Consider the following 19,879-nt stretch of genomic DNA (forward strand, 5'->3'; position numbering starts at 1 on the left):
TCCCCCCGTGTGGTTCTGGGATCTTTGCTCACCGTTCTCATGATCATTTTGACCCCACGGGATGAGATCTTGCGTGGAGCCCCAGATCGAGGGAGATTATCAGTGGTCTTGTATGTCTTCCATTTTCTGATGATTGCTCCCACAGTTGATTTTTTCACACCAAGCTGCTTGCCTATTGTAGATTCACTCTTCCCAGTCTGGTGCAGGTCTACAATACTTTTCCTGGTGTCCTTCGAAAGCTCTTTGGTCTTGGCCATGGCGGAGTTTGGAGTCTGACTGTTTGAGGCTGTGGACAGGTGTCTTTTATACAGATGATGAGTTCAAACAGGTGCCATTCATACAGGTAACGAGTGGGGGACAGAAAAGCTTCTTACAGAAGACGTTACAGGTCTGTGAGAGCCAGAGATTTTCCTTGTTTGAGGTGACCAAATACTTATTTCCCACCCTAATTTACGAATAAATTCTTTACAAATCCTACCATGTGAATTCATGGATTTTTTTTCACATTCTGTCTCTCACAGTTGAAGTGTACCTCTGGTGCAAATTACTGACCTCTGTCATCATTTTAGGTGGGGGAACTTGCACAATCGGTGGCTGACTAAATACTTTTTTGCCCCACTGTATATTATAATAATATAATAATCTGACAATACTATAATATTGGCCATATTATATTTACATTACCACAGTGAGTTGACTTTAGTCTCATGAACAACATTAACTAATTGTTATTTACTAACTAATCCTAAATGACTGTTCAGTACAGAAATGAAGCCCAACAATCATGTTTTACAGTCCTCTGGTCTCAGCCTCAGATACTCAACTAATCAAAGTGATGTCATGACGAAAATGAATGACCAACAAAACATTTTTCTCCTTCATTTCTGTCAAACAATGCTGTATGTAACGTGTCTCGCGGTTAGTATCATGGTTGCTAGGCAACCTGAACAGCGCGATGAAGCGTATACCGTCCCATTTCACAAGACTCTCACTTCCGCACTTCTCGTACTTATAGTGCGCACCGTACGTAGTACGCCTAGTGCGCGTACTTCAAGCATGCAGACCCTGAATTGGGACACAGCCTTAGATCCAGATGGAGCAGCCGCAGCTATAGCTACTTAGTTAAATTCGGGCATGTGTGTGAAGTGCAGAGCAAGTAGGGGTGAGCTGCCAATTATTTTGGAAAGCTTTGTTTTCTCCTGTTTTGTTAGACCAGGGAGGTCAGACTGTTTCATTTCTTTTGTTTCTTTTCTTGAAGAAGTCAAAGGGGAACCAAATTCTAGGTTGGGTTTTGTTTGTTGTGTTGGCCTTAGCTGAAATCATACACTCCCACTATCGTTGTACTGAGTGCCATTGCCGTAAATAAATTATTGTTAAAAGCCCAATGCTGTGGCTGTGTCTGTTTGGGCAAGGGAAGTCGTGGGACACCCCACTCTTGTTGCGGTCATTCCGAGCCGGGTAATAACATGATTTGGGGGCTCGTCTGTTTTGTCTCATATGGATTTTAGGCCATATTACCCAGCCCTAGCAGTGAGGTGTCATTTCCAGCTAAACAGAAGAGGAATATAAATATAATTATGGTAACAGTTTGAATCCGTCATATTTCATTCAATACAGTGGTGTACTGACGGATCCAGGATCAGTCCAAATCATCAGCAGTTTGATTCACAAATGGATTGAAGTGTATTTGTGAAAATGTTGGCCTGTTCCTTTATTAGTGTCTAACAGTATGTGTATGAGAGCCATGTAATGTCCATGTGAAAGAGACTGTGCTGGTCTGACCCCCCTCCTCCTTTCAGGGTGGAGCCTGCTGGAGTCCGATGGTTGAGACCAGGTCTGAGGAAGTGTAAGTGTTTTTTAATGTGATTAATGAAAACAAAGCAGCACACACTCAACCATCTTCAATCTGTCACATCACTCATTCACATCTCTAAAGTCAGGAGTCATCATCAAAGTGTTAATCAATGAACAGGTGATGGATCAATAACTGCTGTTGGATTGTGTTTGTTCTCTCCATCAGATTCCTGTCAACTCACAATCGACACAAACACAGTACACACAAACCTCCAGCTGTCTGACAACAACAAGAAGGTGACACATGTGAAGGAAGTTCAGTCATATCCTGATCATCCAGACAGATTTGATGTTTATCCTCAGCTGCTGTGTAGAAATGGTCTGTCTGGTCGCTGGTACTGGGAGGTTGAGTGGAGAGGATACATTTACATATCAGTGAGTTACAGAAGAATCAGAAGGAAAGGAGAGGGCAAAGACTGTTGGTTTGGATGGAATGATCAGTCGTGGAGTCTGTACTGCTCTGGTGATGGTCCTCGTCATGTCAAGCACAATAAAAGAGAAATATCCATCTCCTCCTCTGTCTCTAACAGAGTAGCAGTGTATGTGGATTGCCCTGCTGGCACTCTGTCCTTCTATAAAGTCTCCTCTGACACTCTGATCCACCTCCGCACCTTCAACACCACATTCACTGAAACTCTTTATGCTGGGTTTTGGGTCTGGTCTGGTTCCTCAGTCACTCTGTGCTGAGTGTAAAGAGTGTCCTCCTGTTAGAGAAACACTCTGACCGTTGAACAGTCTGTACATGTCTGTTTCTTTCACTCAGAAACATGTTTTCAAATTCTTGGATTCAATCAGTTGATGTTTGAAACTGTTCTAAATGATTCCTTGTAAACTTCTTCCTCTTCAGTCCTTTAAAGATGGAAGCTCCCATTATTCCAGGATACACATGTCTGTATTTTTCCACTCAAAGCTTCACAGTGAATATCAGTATGTTGTGTTTCTCTGAAGCTCAGCTCACAACCAGCTTTTAAGGTATTTCGTTTCATGTTTTTTATGCCTGTTTTTATTTGCTTATTTTATTTGTCCTTGGGTGTTTTGAAAGATGCTTTTAAATAAATAAAATGTATTATTATTATGAGCTCCTCTGCATTTTCAACAAGTCTGAGCTCATTAAAATGAATCCAAATGTTTGATTTCTCTTTCTTAATGGGATTTTCCCAAACTCTCCACAAGATCTTACTGTTTCACTCATTGTTGGAAGCTCATGATTTGAAAAGATTTCCGCCATATAAGCTGAAAATATTGACTCAATAGTTTTGAATGCACTTCTAACCAGAATATAATTGTATTGAGGTATCATAATGCATGTGGTTTATCTAATAAACAGCAAATCCTCATTTGAAACTAGTCTTGTGTTTTTCCCATGTTGAACAAGAGCATGTTGGTAACAGCTTGGTTATCAAACTCTTAGAAACATGAAAATATGTGTGTATAGCACTGCATATGTTGTGTATCACTTTAGTTTATATGAAACATGAAAACTATCACAAAGGGTCCTGGTGAAGATTCTGCTGGAATTTGGTGACAGAGATTTGCTTTGATCTCAAACTTTTAGAAGCTGTTTCATTGTTTTTCATGCAACTCTAATTTGATAAAACGCTGCATCAAAAACAAAGAGGAAGTGATGTCAATTTTTTCTGTGTTTATTTCCACATTCCACATTGTTCTTGACAATGACAATAAATAAATAAATACTAAATACTAAATACACAAAGCAGAATGAGCTCTATTGCTGACAATAAGTGATATGCAAGCAGAGTGAGCATTTCTGAGGCCCAAAATAAATTGAGTAGTAGTTCACTGAATAAAAATTGGAGTGTGAGCTCAGTTCCTTCATCAGTATGTATTATACATGTATATATGTATGTGTATTATATTAGTATAATGAGCGATGTATTCTTCCAAAAGAACTGACTGAAAAAAAAAACATGCAAAATTGCACTAAAAGAAATCTGTGAAATGACGAGACCGCGAAAGGTGAAGCACGTTATAGCAAGGGACCACTGTATACATAAAAATATGCATTACATGATACTGCTGATTTCATTTGACGCAACTAAATGATTGAGATCAAACACAGCATAATATCTAGACTGTTCTTGCTTCAGCTGTTCATCTGGATTACACAGCAGTTGACTGATTTCTTATGGCTCACACATTACGATATTTAAAGCATGACCAGCTGCAATAAACATCAAAAAAGGAAAAGAGCACATGCTGCACACAGTCACAGTAAAGAGAAGCTATAACGTTCTTAAATCAAAGGCTGGAAAACAACTTTTACATCCTTTCATTATAAATCAATTATACTTAATTATAAATCACTACAAAAGTAATGTAGAGCACTCTGCATCTGTGCCCCATTCAGTACAGTTGACTTACTATATAAGATGGAGAAATATTGTTTTTCCACTAAATATTACTGACACTGTACTTAAAACTATTTACACATGACTGAAATGTACTTAAAGAATACTTATTTTTGGTTTCATGTAAATATCTAACTTTTCCATAATTCTATTGTAGCCAACTTTAAGTACTTGTACATACAATTATATTGTTGTATATTTTTATTGTTATATTGTTGTTGAGCTAAACATACATATCATGTATGTTTAGCATTTATGGATGGCTGTTTGATCCTCTACATGTTTAAAGGTGTCCAGTCCTGAGACACTGGGGGTGGAAACAGCTGTGATGTCATTCGACTGTCACAAAGAAGGAAGTGCATGAAGTGAGCAGCAAGGAGCCGCTGATGTTTTGGATTCAACAGTTCAGCATTTTAAAGATTGACACATACACATTTACACATATAAAGCTGAATTTGTCATATGCCACAGTTAACTCACTGTTCAGTGTTTTTTAGGAAGCTTCTTAACTGCCTCAGCTGCCAAACAACCAGCTGATGTCCTTGAGAAGAAGCTGAAAAAGTCTTCAACAACAAATACAGTAAGTGTACTTTAAAATACTAGATTCACTTTAGACTCACACAAGAAATTACTAAAGTAGTTGTGTTTCATTGACTACGTTTACTATATGAAAGGTAAGTTCAGTGTGTGTCTCTGCACAGACTGTTATGTTGTACTATTATTCAGTTGTCTGCTGTGTGTTGAACTGTGAATGTTTTTATGTTGAAATGTCTGCATCTCAGTGTAGATGAGGCTGGGGGTCATGGGGGGCTGCCATAGCAGTCTCTTCAAAATCATGACATCATCATAAATGCTGCTGGACTGCCTGATGGCTTGATGGTGAAAAAGCCATCCACCTCTGGAAGAAAGCAGAAGACATTTCAGAGGCTGCAGGCAGATTTCTTTTCAAACAGGTATTTTTTTATTTTTGGCCTTTTTCATCTTTATTGGACAGAGCAGTGAAGATAAGTGACAGCAAAGCAGAGGGAGAGAGAAAGGGGATGTGGCCCAGGTCAGAATCAAACCCAGGCCAGCTGCTCTCCACCTCGTGGCACATGGTCACCTGCTCAGCCTCGTGAGCTACACCAGCAGCCCTTTCACACACTTTACACTGTCAAACACTGTATGTGAACCTCATCTAACAATAGGTTACATTTAAGTCTGTACTAGATGGTTTTATATTAGGGGACATTTTTCAGTACTTGTGTGTTTTATTCCATTAGCAGCTCAACATCATGAGCAGTGGTTTGCCGTAAAGAAATCAAACACAAGCTGACTTTAAATTGGATCTACTTTAAATACAGGGGATCAAAAACAACTAACATCTTTATTTTATATCAGTACAGAAAGACATTTCATCTCAAATGTAAAATAGGTTTATTTTGAATAACTGATGATCAGCACTATTAACAGTTTCATGTCTTTACAGCTTCTCCAAAAGGTTCCTGTATGTTTGTCTTTATTAGTTTGATTTATTATTCAGTCACAACCTGCTGTCATCTAATGAACAAAATGATGTTTATATTAGTCAAAAAAATTCAAAAAGAAAAAAAAAAGCTTACTAGCTTAAACACAAAGTGTTTGGAGCCAAAATGTTAACTAGCTGCCCTTTTTTAAATGGCAGAGGTACAGTGGTGTCTAACAGCACATTGTGGAAGGCAAATATGTTATTCTTTGATGAAAATTCTTGAATACTTTGTAGATTTGACGTTACTTTTCTCTTCAGTTGTACAGAGTGCTGAGGAGGCAGGTGAAACAGGTGGCACTGTTGTAATGCAGGCAAGGGGTGTGTCTTAGTCATTCTGTTCGGTATAACTGGATACAACATTGTGGATGTGTTGATGTTAGAGCCATTAAGATTCTCTGCCCACACTGTAGGATTTCCCTTTTATTCACTGCGAGGGCATTTTTGAGTCTGTCAATGAAACACTTCATATTTTGTGTTTTACATATGTGCAATACATATGCATTACAATATGTGTTATATATATATATTTGTTCATTGGTTGAACTTTTTGTAAGGAGAGATATTGAAAACCATGTTAATAAGATATTGTTGTTTTGTGTTTCATGTGGCTTAGACACAGAGAGTGGACGAAGGAAGTTTCTGTATGTTTGCTGATTAGTATCTTACATGTGGAAAATCAACACGCGATATTTTTTTAAGTTATAATTGTTCTAACAGCATTTTGAGTGGGAGTAATCAGTTATTTGATATTTAAACAAGCTGAGTGTTTCTGTGCACGATGAAGAAGATCATCATCACCAGCTCAGCTGATGAATTTATATGTATCAGTCATTTCATGAGATGAAGTCATCAGTAGACATTTGTTATAACTTTGTGATAAATGTCATAACGTTAGGGCTCTGGTTTTGCTCACTACTTAACAAGATGATCATTGGCTCATTGTTGAATACAGTGGCCCAGGTGGAGTCTGACCTCTGACCCTTTCTGAGTTCTCTCTCTCCACTTTCATGTCTGATCTTCTGCTGTATTGTCCAAAATAGACATATGAATCATTTCATCATTTAGAACACTTAAGCAGATCTTTAGTTTGGGCAGTACAGTACAAAATAACACATATTGTACTATACTGCCCACTTCCTTATCTTATTGGATCTCTGTGTTAGGTTGGTGAAGGAAACACAACACTAGTTGTAGTTGTGTTAGGAACTAGTTTTTCATATCACAACCTAGAAACCTAGTGATCAAAATCCCAGTTATACTCAAGAGTTTTACTGCAACTCTCAAAAGGGGATCTATTTTTACTTTAGCACTGCCTGCTTTACTTTTGATGCCTGTGGATGAAATTTCAATTTTGATTAATTTAATGGTGGAAATCAGAATGGGCTTATTGCCAGATGTTGAGGTTTACAACATTAGGAATTTGCTGCGGTGCTTCAGTGCAAACAATAAGAATTAAAGTGCTATGTAGAAAGAAAGATATGTGCATGAGATATACATGGGATATATACATGAGAATAAGAATTAAGAGTGCTACGTAGAAAGATATATACATGAGTGCAGGTGGTGATCAGTGCCAGACATGAAATGATGCAGTGACACAGCGTAGGGTCATGTGTGAGTGGCGGGGACAGTCATGTGGTTATTGTTCATGTGTCCCACAGCAGAGGGGAAGAAACTGTTCTTGTGGCGAGAGGTTCTGGTGCGAATGGACCGGAGCCTCCTGCCTGAGGGGAGCAGGTCAAACAGACTGTGTCCAGGGTGAGAAGGGTCAGCTGAGATCCGGGCTGCACGCCGCAATGTCCTGGAGGTGTACAGGTCCTGCAGAGATGGGAGTCTGCAGCCAATCACCTTCTCAGCAGAGCGCACAACACGCTGCAGTCTCTGTTTGTCCCTGATAGTGGCTCCAGCGTACCACACGGTGATGGAGGAGGTGAGGATGGACTCGATGATTGCGGTGTAGAATTGCATCATCGTCCGTGTTGGCAGGTTGAATTTCTTCAGCTGCCTCAGGAAGTACATCCTCTGCTGGGCTTTCTTGATGACGGAGGTGATGGTGGGCTCCCACTTCAGGTCCTGGGTGATGGTGGTACCCAGGAAGCGGAATGAGTCCACAGAGGTGATGGGGGTGTCAGTCAGGATGATGGGGGGGAGTGGGGCTGTGTGCTTCCTGAAGTCCACAATAATCTCCACTGTCTTCTGGGCATTCAGCACCAGGTTGTTGTGGCTGCACCAGGACACCAGACGTTCAACCTCCCTCCTGTAGGCAGACTCATCCCCGTCAGAGATGAGCCCAATGACGGTGGTGTCATCTGCGAACTTGATTAGCTTGACAGACTGGTGGGTGGAGGTGCAGCAGTTGGTGTACAGGGAGAAGAGCAGAGGAGAAAGAACACAGCCCTGAGGGGAGCCGGTGCTGATGGTCCGGGAGTCCGAGACATTCTTCCCCAGCCTCACGTGCTGCTTCCTGTCCGTCAGGAAGTCAGTGATCCACCGGCAGATGGGATCAGGCACATTCATCTGGGAAAGCTTGCCTCGGAGATGGTCTGGAAGGATGGTGTTGAAGGCAGAGCTGAAGTCCACAAACAGGATCCTGGCGTAGGTTCCTGGGGAGTCCAGATGCTGCAGGATGAAGTGTAGGGCCATGTTGATGGCGTCGTCTACAGACCTGTTGGCTCTATATGCAAACTGCAGGGGGTCCAGGAGGGGGGCCGTGAGGGTCTTGAGAAGGGAGAGAACTAGGCGCTCAAATGACTTCATGACCACAGATGTCAGAGCCACGGGTCTGTAGTCATTTAGTCCAGTGATCCTAGGTTTCTTGGGGACAGGGATTATGGTAGAGGACTTGAAGCAGGCAGGCACATGACATGCCTGCAGTGAGGAGTTGAAGATGCCAGAAAACACTGGGGCCAGCTCGTTTGCACAGTGTCTGAGGGTGGCAGGAGACACACCGTCTGGGCCGGGAGCTTTCCGAGCATTCCGGGAGCATTCCGAGCATTAATGGTGGAAATGTGACGATCGCAAGTTTGAGTGGCTGCATCCTAGTGGTGCAACGGATCAAAAATCTCGCGGTTCGGATCGGATCACAGTTTTAAGTCACGGATCAGATAAATTTTCGGATCAGCAAAAATAGAAAAAAAAGACAAAAATTCGACTCGCCATTTAGTTATTTAAGTATTTTTTGCCTATTAAAAAACATTCAACTGAAGACTCATTCCACGCACTTATATAAAACCAAATTAAGGTGCAATATGGACATTATGGACCATGCTGGGCATCCTCTGCACATGGCCGAGTCTGTTCAGTGACAGGTTGCTTCTCCCAAAGACAAGAACCAGCAGACTTAAAAATTCCTTTGTCCCACACGCCATCAAACTGTTTAACTCCTCGCTGGAGGGGAGAGGGAGGGGAAAGGGGGACAAAGGAGGGGGGAACAAGTAGCTGTAGTGCCTTTTCACTGTGCAATAGTTTTTGTTAATAACCAACGGTGTAATAGACTCACAATACTTGAAATGTGCCGTTCCCTTGTATTCTTATTCCTATTTATTCTATTTATCCCTTTTGTATTCTCTGTATTTATATATGTGTATATGTGGTATATTTCTGCTCACATTCGGCAACTTCTGTCGGTGCTGTGCTATTGGAAACTGAATTTCCCGGAGGAACCCACCCGAGGGATAAATAAAGTTTCATCTAATCCAATGTAATCTATAGGGCAGTGCAGGGCTTTGTACCACTCCGCTCTGATATAACGAGCGGTCATGGTCACGTGGCTTTCCGTTGCCCTGGAGGTCCACCCATTTGTAGTTATAGCAACAGAAGATGCCTGGGACAGTTCAGCCATAACTTTAAACTTCTCCTGCTCATACATGCTTGGAACGATCTTGTCACACTGAAGTGGACGCGCAACGGGATATCATAGCGTGGCTCAAGCACGTTCATCATAGTTTAAACCCCTTGTTTTGCACAACGGAATACGGCCTTCAGTCTGCAGCTAAACACCCCAATAGCTTTTGTAATAGCTTTAGCCTGGATGGATTGGGCAGCAAAGGGCTGCTTAAATGCCGCAAACTCCTCTGCTCCTCCACTTGGACCACTAGCGCTGACCATAACTACCGCTTGACAGACTGACCACGCGCACCATACACATACCTTCTTTTTCTTTTTCGAATCTTCGGATCACGTGCATGATCACTGCTTGATTTGGCAGTTTTACTTAAAGGAGATTCATAGAATTGGACCAGCAAGTGTTTAAACCAGTACACAATGGAGCCACACGGCTGCTGCCTGTTCAAATCTAAAAAATATCCAGAGGTCAGTACACAAAGTAAAGGAATTTCTAAGAAGCTAGGTTAAACACCTAAAGGAGCTCTGTGACTAGTATTACTATACAAATTTATTTTATGTCACAGGGTGACAGCCTTAAAAGCACTGCACATGCTCTGTTGTAAGTGCAGCAACACTGAAAGTTACACAATACACGACAGATTGTAACAAAGGCTTTATTAGAGATGTCTCATAGGGGTAATACATGTACAGGTTTATTACTGAAAAAAGTAAAACAACAATAAATAAAGCTTAAGGCAAATAAGTTAATTTTCACTGTTCTGTTTAAACAGCCTGTGATAGGCTAATGAGCTGTCCAGGATGTACCCTTCCTCTCACTCTACGGGAGCTGGGATAGGCTCCAGCCCCCTTGCAACCCCTGAATTTGATAAGCTGAAGAGAGAATGGACTTGTGGATGTTTAAAAACAAAAAAACAAACCAGAACTTTAAGTGTTACGTTGCAGATCCTGGCGCCTGGTGGCTCTTCATGTGTGTTTTTAGACAATGGCTCTGAGTAAAAGCTTTGTCACAGAGGGTACACTTGTATGGTCTCTCTCCATTGTGGGTCCTCATGTGAACAGTCAAGTATTCTTTTCGTGCGCAAGCTTTCCCACAAATACCGCACACAAATGGCTTGATGCCCGAGTGAAGCACTAAGTGGTTGTCTAGGTTGGTCTTGCGTTTGAAGGACCAGCCGCAGTCTGGGCAGTGGTAGGGCGTCTCCCCGCTGTGGACCCGCTTGTGAACGGTCAACGGGCCCTTGGTGCTGAATCCCTTGCCACACTCGCTGCAGTGATACGGCTTTTCGTTGGTGTGAATCCTCATGTGGATCTCCAGCTGCGCACTAGTCAGGAACATTTTGCAGCAAATGTCACAGAGGTATGACCTCTCTCTGTTTGTGTGAATCTTCTCGTGTTGCCTCAGAGTCCCAGGAAGTTTAAAACGCCTCCCGCAAATCTTACAGCTGTGGGGTCTTTCCCCAGAATGGGTCATTTTGTGGCGGGATAACGATCTGTAGTCGCAGAGGGATTTACCGCACACACCGCAGAGGTGTGTCTTCCTGTTGGTGTGAGTCCTGTGATGAGCCTTTAACTGCTCTTTGAGTTCAAACACTTTATGACAGGTGTGACATTTGTGGCGCTTCCCCTCCTCGTGAAGTTTTCGATGATCCTCCAGGGAAGCCTTTAGTGCAAATTCATTATGGCAAACATCACATTTGTATGGTTTCTCCCCCGAGTGGCAGGCTACGTGCTCGTCGAGGCTGAGAGCACTAAGGAAAGACTCGCCACAGATGTGACAGTCATCAGTTTTGTGTCGACTTTGAAGATGATCCTTTAAGACCTCCACAGACTCTGAGCGCTCTCCGCATGCTCCGCAAACACTTCCTGGATCGTTTCCGTGACTCCAGGCATGTTTAACAAGCATAACTTCTGACATGTGCAGAGCTCCACAGACCAAGCAGGAAAGATTAGCAACACTTTTCTCAGTCTTAGTCCGAGTGACGCCAGGATGTCTGATCTTTTGCTTTTTTGACACCCTGGACTGCATTTTGGAATCACATCTCTTCAGTTCATTTTTGGACTTATCATTCCTTTCTACTTTTTCTTCTTTCCTTTTGTTGCAGTTCCTGAAAGTTTCTTTCCCCTCAGCTGCAGAGCTGGCTATAAGATCTGCAGCAGGTTCTTCACTATCAGCTTCTCCCATTTCTATCTCATTTTCTTCTCTGCCAGACGCAATCTCTGATTTGCTGCCATCAACCTCTTGGGCAAGGCTGCTGCAGAAACCAGAAGCAAAAATTAACTGGGTTTAAAGTCTACATTACAATAGAGTACAGTATGATAAGACAGTGCTACACTGCCAAACGTGAAACCTGAAGATGTTTTGAAATTTTTAAGTACAAAATCTAATTTTGCTGGGAACAAATATTTAAAGCCAAGTAAAATCTTTTCTTCAATGTTCTTGCACTCCTTGGCACTCTAGGCTGAGGCATATTCTGCCCACTCCTCTTGAAGCAGCTTGCCTTTTCTGCACTTACATGGACTAATTTGAGGCAAGCTTAATTTGTAACTTGGCTACAGTTAAAAGACATGCTGAAGCCCTAGCTTGGATATCTGCCGGCTATTCAATGATACCCCCAAAAATTGACACTTGCTCCAGTGACTAAGTCAGCACACTAGAAAATGGGTTCCAGATGACTGGATTTTAGCATCCAAGAAACCTTCAAATTCACCAATTTGGTACTCCATTCGCATTTCTTTGGTTATATTTCATGCCTCACTACTCACATAACGCCTCACTGACACATGTTTGGGACGTCTCACTTTCCAGATTGAAACATGATAATCTCCAAATTTACAAAACCAGAACCTTAATAAAATATTTTTCCAGTTTGGTGTGGCTGTGTCGTAAACTCAACCTAATCCAACACGAATGGGATGAACTGGAGCAACAATCACGAGCCGATCCGTAACATCCAAAACATGTGTTGACTGTCCAGATATTTTACATCACTAGGCGATGCTTTTTTGTGAGTTACCTCGTCTGTTGTCTGGTCTCATCATTAGTTAAGACAACAGAGTTCATGTTTTCAGTTTGAAGACGATGAAGGTCTTCTTCTCTGGGCTGATGCACCTCTTGAGTCTGAAAAAAAAAACAAAAAAAAAAACAAACACTCAGCACTAACAACGTAAAAGAAATACTGCTTAATAAAAAAAAGTGCTGTTCCACCTCAAAGGTTACAGAGTCTTAACTACCTTCAGTCGAATGTAGACCGTAGACCGCCCCCATCCCATGATGCTTCTGTGGATCTCCTCTGGCGTCAGCGTCTCTAGTTTCAGAGGTTGTAATTTACGCTTCTTGTCCAACGTTAAGATGTCAAAAGGTTTGTTGTCTCCGGCCAGCTGCGGGCAGGTGGATCTCAGCAGGTTCAGGAAGTCCGCCTCTTTCTGTCCCCGCGGACACTTCAGCTTCAGGACTGGACATTTCTTCAGGACTAACAGAGAGAGGAGCATAGAAACAGCTGCTTAGCTTTTTACACTTAACACTTTAACATTTTCAAAATAGAAAACATTTACAGTAAATAGTGACGACATAGTTAGTAAAAAAAAAGTAAAAAAAGAAAAGAAAAAAGAAGAGACTGAGACATTAATATTTCCAGTGAATTTAAACTCCCCTTCAGCATGTAGATCACTGGTTGAATGATTAAAGGTGCACATTGTTTTGAGAGAACAGGGTGTATGTGTGTGTGTGTGTGTGTGTTATTATATATATATATATATATATATATATATATATATATATATATATATATATATATATATATATATATATATAATTTTTATACTTTTTATTACATTGAAATACTTATTACCATTTTTCAAGAGCAGGCTGGTCTGAGAGTGCTCCAGGATGCTGATCTTGAGGTCTATGTGGTTCTGAGCTCTGGCAAGATTTCTTCTTTCTGTCTCACACTGGTGTGGTGAAGACCTTAAAGACAGAGATCATCCACAGGCTAATTACAGTCTGAAATGGCCAATATTAAAATGGAAATCATCCAATATACAGGTAAGGATGGTTCATTTTCAACCTTGATGGACCGGTTATGTCCGCAGTCTGCAGATTCTCATGAGACTCTTCTTTCTCACCCTCCTCTTCCTCAACAGGACTGAAGCTCCTGCTGCACTTTGATCCTGAAGAAAACAAGAACAAAGTAGAAGAGCCTCTTTGAAAGCAGAATTGTTTTATTCTTATCTTAATAATAATAATAATAATAATAATGGATTGCATTTATGTAGCGCTTTTCAAGACCCTCAAAGCACTTTACAATTCCACTATTCATTCACTCTCACATTCACACACTGGTGGAGGCAGCTACAGTTGTAGCCACAGCTGCCCTGGGACAGACTGACAGAAGCGAGGCTTATCCCATTGTTTTGTCCACTTTCTGCTGTGACACAACACATGTGGGACTAATGAAGGTTTATCTTATCTTAGCTTGTATTAATATTATTGTCTACAATGCTCTGCTTTTAATGTTATAGACCACACATGCCAGACTTCAATGACAAAATCTACTATTCTGCCATTCAGAATCAATTTTAAAAGTGTAAAGGACATGATTGTACACAGTTAACACAAACACGGCTGCCGAGCTGTTAATACTGCGAATATAAAATGTGTGAAATAAATAAAGAAATAAAAAATGAAAATAAATGGTATAAAGACAAACACGGCTGGGGGAAAAAAAACACATACTTCAGAAGACTTTATTTATCCCCAAGGGGCAACTAAGAGACTGACCTTGCCAACCGTACATACAATACACAAACATCACATTGGGGAGACAGGTCAGGATAGGTAGCTGGCCGGTCAGCCGCACGAGCAGCGACCCGGAAACGAACAATGGGAAAATGTACAACATGAGGAAAGACGAGGAGAAAAGAGAACTCCCCCCAGACTGACAGGGAGATCAGTTTGAGAACAGGCTTGCTAAATTCTCGTTTATATGCTACAAAGAAAAATGACCCACCCGCTTTGTTTAGCGTGGCTTCATGCGGTAGAAGCTCCAGCTGTCTCTTCTGCCGGTCGATCTCCTGTCTGAAGCCCGAAGCCTCCTCCTCGTACCCGGCCACCAGTCTGTCCACAGCCGCTAAGATCTCCCGGGAGGCGGCGGCGAGCTTCTCTGTAACAAACTCCCGCAGTTCCTCGGCTTTAGACATGTCAGCCAAACGGTCCGCTGTGTTTCTGCTCATCACCGCAACCACTGCTTTAATGTTTATATCAAATACTTAGTCACTCGCAGCATTGTTTACAATCTGAGAGCGTTTCCGGTTTTGGTGCCCGTTTCATTTTCTCCCACTAGAAACAGAGACCGTCACAAACGTTCCCGGGTCACCTCAGCCGTCCTCTTTTGTGCGTCGATGTTTTTACAGAAGCCGTAAGCTTTAATCAGTGAGAACGTAAAACAAAACGAGATATCATTATATGAAAATGACGTAAAATGATCTTCAAAGTTTTCTTTAATCAATGTATTGCAATTTCTTTATCATTTTCAATTTTAGCTGCATAAAACTGTAAAATTAAAAACAAATCGAATAAAATGTGGGATAAATATATATTGTAAAGACACACTACCTAGTCCGAAGAAAATTTATTAAGAGAAAAAAGAATAGAAATAGTGAATAAAGTAATTACAATAACTACAGAAACATACAAATATATTTATTTTTTTCACATTTGTTGTGCAGATGCACTTAATGATGTAATAAAAATGTATTTAGAGCTGAAACTACAACAATGATGTGAAAGAACAACAAAATGACCAATACAGGATTCAAAAGACTACAAAAGGTTGAAAAAAGATAAATAAAAAAAACCCAAAAAACTAAAACTAAACTAAACTAAACATAAAAACTAATACAAATACAATGCACAAAGTAAAAGCTTTCAATTTAAAGGTACTGCAGTGGTTAGCACTGTTCCCTCACAGCAAGAAGGTCGTGGGTTCAAATATGCCATCTGTGTTGTGGTTGTTGTTTTTTTTTGGAGTTTCTCTCCAGGTACTCCCGCTCCTCCGACAGTCCAAAGACATGCAGTTAGTGGGGTTAGGTTAACTATTTATTCTAAATTCCATTTGTAAATGGTTGTCTGTTTCTCATTGTTAGTCCTGCAAAAGATTGGCAAACTGTTCAGGTTGTACTCCACCTCTCACTCTGTGGCAGCTGGGATAGGCTCTAGTAACCCTTAGCTGGACTAAAATGTGACTCTAAAAAGAGACTTGATCTTTAGCTCTATCTAAAGGTCAAGTCTCTTTTTAGAACCACATTTTAGTGCAGAAGATCAAAAGTGATGCTCTGTGGTGACAGCATGGATGCCATCATCATAATTGTTGTCAAATCCATGCTTAGGCTGGGCATGAGACTTTAGCATCTGACCTGCAGTCAGAAAAGTAGAATATAAATAACATAATATATATGTTTTTATAAATAAAATAAAAACAGAATACACACATGAAGAGTTCAGAGAGAGATGAGTTAATTGTCAGCATATTGATTGATCAATGAACGATTCACCTGTGGTTCTGTGTCGATATAAAGAAACCAAGAGGAGAGTGGAGATGAAGTACGGACAGAACACCATGAGGTACCATATCAGTATGAACACAAGTTTGGGGGAGGTGGGCTCAGGTGAAAGAGGTGAGTCAGGAGCAGATGTAGTTATTTTAAGTTCATCTGCAGAGAGAATCCCACCTGTTACACTAAATATGTGGATAAAATAAGAGTGATGATCAAAGTGAAGCTGCTCACCTGTGACAGTGATCCAGCTGGATGGAGACTCTCCATGACCGCTGATGTCACACTTGTAGAGGCCTTCATCAGACCTGGAAACATGCTGGATGGTCATGTGACCTGTAGGCTGCTTCCTGATGAGGGAGCCATCTTTATAGAAAGCAGCTGGGAGGTTGGAGGGAGTGGTCTTTGTTTTACAGAGCAGAGTGACGTCATCTCCCTCCATCACAGGGAGGACAGGACTCTGCAGGATCACTGATCCACCTCAACACAGAGACAAACTACAGCATTTCATCCATTTACACACAGCTTCATCAACACTAACTCCACACTCTGATCCACAGGTACCAACGTTAAGGGCTAAAGCGTGATACACACTTCCCCTCATATCTAAGTACACAATAAGAGCATGAAAGTAGCAGAACCTCATACTATGAAGTTTATATATTTCAGAGTCACAGATCCCCAGAATAGTATAAGAGTGGGCTGAAATTCAGTTGGAGTATGTGCAGTTTTAACAGAATTTAAAGATTTTTTTTATCCCCAAAAGATCTTAAGATTGTCTTCTTTACTTAAATGTTATGGAGACTCAAACATTCTGTAAAGATAAGGTGACTCAAAAAGTGCCAATTTCCCGCTCAGCTCAATGTCCTTCAAAGACCTGTAACTCTGATAATAATGATGGAAATCCCAATAATATAATAAGTAAATAAATAAAAATTATATGTACAATGGCTTGAAAAAGTGTTTAATGCCTTCCTGAGTTCATATATTTTGTCACACTTTTTTCACACAAATTTAAACATTAGACAAAGACAACACAAGTAAAGAGACAATACAGTTTCTAAATGAAGGTGTTTATTATTAAGAGGATAAAAAATCTAAACCTACATGGTCTGTGTGAAAAGTTAATTGTGGTGTATCATATCTTTGGGAACCCTGATTACCGCCACACTTTTTTAGATAAAGAAATCATTTAAGTAGCACCTGCCTGCAAAATGGAGTAGATCACAAGATCCTCAAAAGCCAGACATTATGCCAGGATCCAAGGAAATTCAGGAGCAAATGAAAAACAAAGCAATTGAAATCTCTCAGTTTGGAAAAGGTTATAAAGCAATTTCTGAAGCTGTGGGACTCCAGTGAACCAGAGAGAAAGCTATCATCTGCAAATGCCAAAAACATGGAACCTTGGTGAAGCTCCTCAGGAGTGGCCAAAATTACCCTAAGAGTGCTGCAACTCATCGAAGAGGTCACGAAAGACATCAGAAAAACATCCACAGAACTGCAGGCTTCATGTGCCTCAGTTAAAGTCAGAGTTCACAGCTCTACCATAAGGAAGCAACTAGTCAAAAATGCCCCTTCATGGCAGAGTTACAACACAAAAACCACTGCTGAGCAAAAGGGACATCTCAGTTTTACCAGAAAACATCTTGATGAGAAATATGGAAAATACTCTGTGGACTGATGAGACAAAAGCTGACCTTTTTTGGAAGATGTGTGCTCTGTTACATCTGGCATAAAATTAACAGCATCTAAGAAAAGGAACATCGTACCAGCAGTAAAGTATGGTGGTGCTAGTGTGATTAGTGTTAGATTAGTGTTTAGGGGGCAATAACTTTTTCCTACAGGGCCATGTAGGTTTGGATATTTTTTCCCTTCATTTAGAAACTGCACTTTGTGTTTTAGTTGTGTTATTTTTGTCTAATATTTAAATTTGTTTGATTTGAAACATTTAAGTGTGACAAACATGCAGAAAAAATGAAATCAGGAAGGGAGCAAACACTTTTCACACCACCTTATGTGCTGAGCTTACCACTGACTGTCAGGTGGATGCTCTTGCTTGTTGCTTTCTCTCTGGACTCACACCAGTAAACCCCGCTGTCCAGCGGGTCAATGTAGCTGATGTTACAGGACGAGCCAGCTGGTTTTCCCCACCCAGCTCCACACTGAGTCCTGGTTTCAAAGGTTGTGTTTCTCCTCAGAGTCCATCCAGCAGAGCTGTCGTCCTCCTCACAGCTCAGAGACACAAAGTCTCCGTAGAACAGCTGAGAGCTGCTGGGACTCACAGTCAGACGAGCTGAGAAACATGAGCGAGTCTGGGTTTTAAATAAATATCAGGGACTTTGATTTTGGTCTATTTGAGGTGCAGAAGAAAAAAACAATACAAGAGTGTAGCAATGGATTAATGAGTTGGAAGGTTTATCGGATGGTAAAACACCACCCAGTTAACATATTTTATTTATTTAAGCCTGACAGATGCTTGCAGGTTTAGTTAACCAGCTGCTGGCTGTGCAGATATAATTCTGAAGGTCTGTCTTAATGAAACTAAAGAGGATTTTCTTTTCTTTTTTTAAGCTTTTACCATAATTTTTGGGTATTTCTGTTGAATTCAGGGTGCTGATTATGAAGAAGTGTTGATAAATGTATTTCATTCTGCAGGTTATTCTGCTCATTATTGGATCCACTTCATTCTGTTGTGACTTGATTTTGTTTTAGAATAGCACAATATTCAGCACCAAAAACTTCCCATTTCACCTTTAACCTTTCAACGTCAGTTTGTCCTATAACAGGTTCACTAACCTTGGTTTGTTGTGCAGCAGATCAGTGAGGTCAGAACTGCAAAGAGAGGCAAACTTTCAGTGAGCTTCAGTGAAGTTTTGCTTCAAACTCCAAATGTCAAGGAAAAAAAGTGCAGCAGTGACAAACAGAAAGTGTTTTTCAGGGACAGGATGTAGGTTATAGATGGAGGTGAGAAAGTAATTCAACACTTACTAAAACCTTATTTTTAAACCGTTTAATGAAGCAAAAGTTTAATTTAGAAACTTTCTGTGAGTCAAATTTTATTTAATTGTGCCACTCTTTTTCATCAAGCTGTAAATGTAGGTAAATAAAGCTTTTCGTACTTACAGAGGAGTCGTAGAGACATTTGACCCATTGTGCCGTGAGCAGAGATGTGAGCAGTCACACCCACCGCCTTCCTCGGGTCTAGCTGCTTTGTGGGGGGTTTTAAAAGCAGTGACAGGAAACCTGACCTTCTTACTGTAATTCTTCAGACGAGTTATGAAACATCCAGTGAATTTAGGCCACAAACACACTCAGATTTTTAAAATCACTCACTCATCACATTTCATGCTGGCATGACAGACGTCACATATGAGTACAAACAAAGTCCAGAGCAGATGGGCTGATGTGAGTTAGAGAGATTTCCCTCACGTCACTGCGACTAAAAAGAGATCATTCACAAGCTTGTGCAGTTATCTTTAAGGGATGATGTCACTAGAAAATAGCAAAATAAATGAAGACGTCCTCAAGAAATTCTGTAGTCACAGAGTTTGTCTCATAATGTAGTAATTAGGGCTAAATTTATCTTTGCAAACAATTATGCATGTTGCTTTGGATTGAAGGAGACGGTTTAGCACAAAATTAGTTGCATAGCCTGTAAAGTTGGCCCAATTTAAGGTTATCAATTATTATATGGCATCTTGCAGTCAGTGTTCTCAGGTGTAACAGGTTCCCTCCACTAAGCCTTAATGAATAA

The 19,879-nt window shown here is 40.8% G+C and overlaps 3 protein-coding genes across 4 annotated transcripts in view; 1 reads left to right on the forward strand and 2 right to left on the reverse strand.

Moving 5' to 3' along the window:
• LOC113019449 (uncharacterized) overlaps positions 1–3,469 on the forward strand; it is a 34,848-nt gene extending 31,379 nt beyond the window's left edge. The window contains exons 14-15 of the mRNA XM_080293855.1: positions 1,800–1,846; positions 2,021–3,469. Of these exons, the coding sequence (XP_080149981.1) occupies positions 1,800–1,846; positions 2,021–2,541 (568 nt within the window). The 3' untranslated portion in view covers positions 2,542–3,469. The remainder of the gene's footprint in view (positions 1–1,799; positions 1,847–2,020) is intronic.
• Positions 3,470–10,215: 6,746 nt separating this feature from the next.
• Positions 10,216–15,047, reverse strand: LOC113019466 (uncharacterized). Of its 2 annotated transcripts, none has more exons than XM_080293864.1 (6): positions 14,583–15,047; positions 13,641–13,743; positions 13,425–13,540; positions 12,808–13,046; positions 12,591–12,694; positions 10,216–11,825 (listed from the first exon to the last, which is right to left on the reverse strand). In XM_080293864.1, the coding sequence occupies exons 1-6, from the start codon at positions 14,803–14,805 to the stop codon at positions 10,508–10,510; spliced, it is 2,103 nt and encodes a 700-aa protein (XP_080149990.1). In that variant the 5' UTR covers positions 14,806–15,047; the 3' UTR covers positions 10,216–10,507. The 2 variants fall into 2 exon arrangements, with proteins under 2 accessions (XP_080149990.1, XP_026018990.2); XM_026163205.2 differs by having other exon boundaries at positions 10,216–11,828.
• Positions 15,048–15,563: 516 nt separating this feature from the next.
• LOC113014526 (Fc receptor-like protein 5) lies at positions 15,564–19,288 on the reverse strand. The gene is made up of 6 exons (XM_080293868.1): positions 19,249–19,288; positions 18,922–18,957; positions 18,155–18,418; positions 16,360–16,605; positions 16,126–16,284; positions 15,564–15,987 (listed from the first exon to the last, which is right to left on the reverse strand). Exons 1-6 carry the CDS (start codon positions 19,274–19,276, stop codon positions 15,893–15,895), a joined length of 828 nt encoding a protein of 275 aa, XP_080149994.1. The 5' UTR covers positions 19,277–19,288; the 3' UTR covers positions 15,564–15,892.
• Positions 19,289–19,879: the final 591 nt, after the last annotated feature.

Source organism: Astatotilapia calliptera, chromosome 3, assembly GCF_964374335.1.
Source record: "Astatotilapia calliptera chromosome 3, fAstCal68.1, whole genome shotgun sequence".
In the NCBI taxonomy this organism is placed as follows: domain Eukaryota; kingdom Metazoa; phylum Chordata; class Actinopteri; order Cichliformes; family Cichlidae; genus Astatotilapia; species Astatotilapia calliptera.

Excerpts from the sequence above, each read along its gene's own strand:
- LOC113019466 (XM_026163205.2), bottom strand. The coding sequence starts at position 14,805 with ATGAGCAGAAACACAGCGGACCGTTTGGCTGACATGTCTAAAGCCGAG. Across the intron at positions 12,695-12,807 it reads CGGTCTACATTCGACTGAAG|ACTCAAGAGGTGCATCAGCC; the intron begins GTAGTTAAGACT and ends TTTTTTTTTCAG. Across the intron at positions 11,829-12,590 it reads GAGACCAGACAACAGACGAG|CAGCCTTGCCCAAGAGGTTG; the intron begins GTAACTCACAAA and ends TGGTTTCTGCAG.
- LOC113014526 (XM_080293868.1), bottom strand. The coding sequence starts at position 19,276 with ATGGGTCAAATGTCTCTACGACTCCTCT. Across the intron at positions 16,285-16,359 it reads CAGCTGGATCACTGTCACAG|ATGAACTTAAAATAACTACA; the intron begins GTGAGCAGCTTC and ends TTCTCTCTGCAG. Across the intron at positions 15,988-16,125 it reads ATATCGACACAGAACCACAG|GTCAGATGCTAAAGTCTCAT; the intron begins GTGAATCGTTCA and ends TTCTGACTGCAG.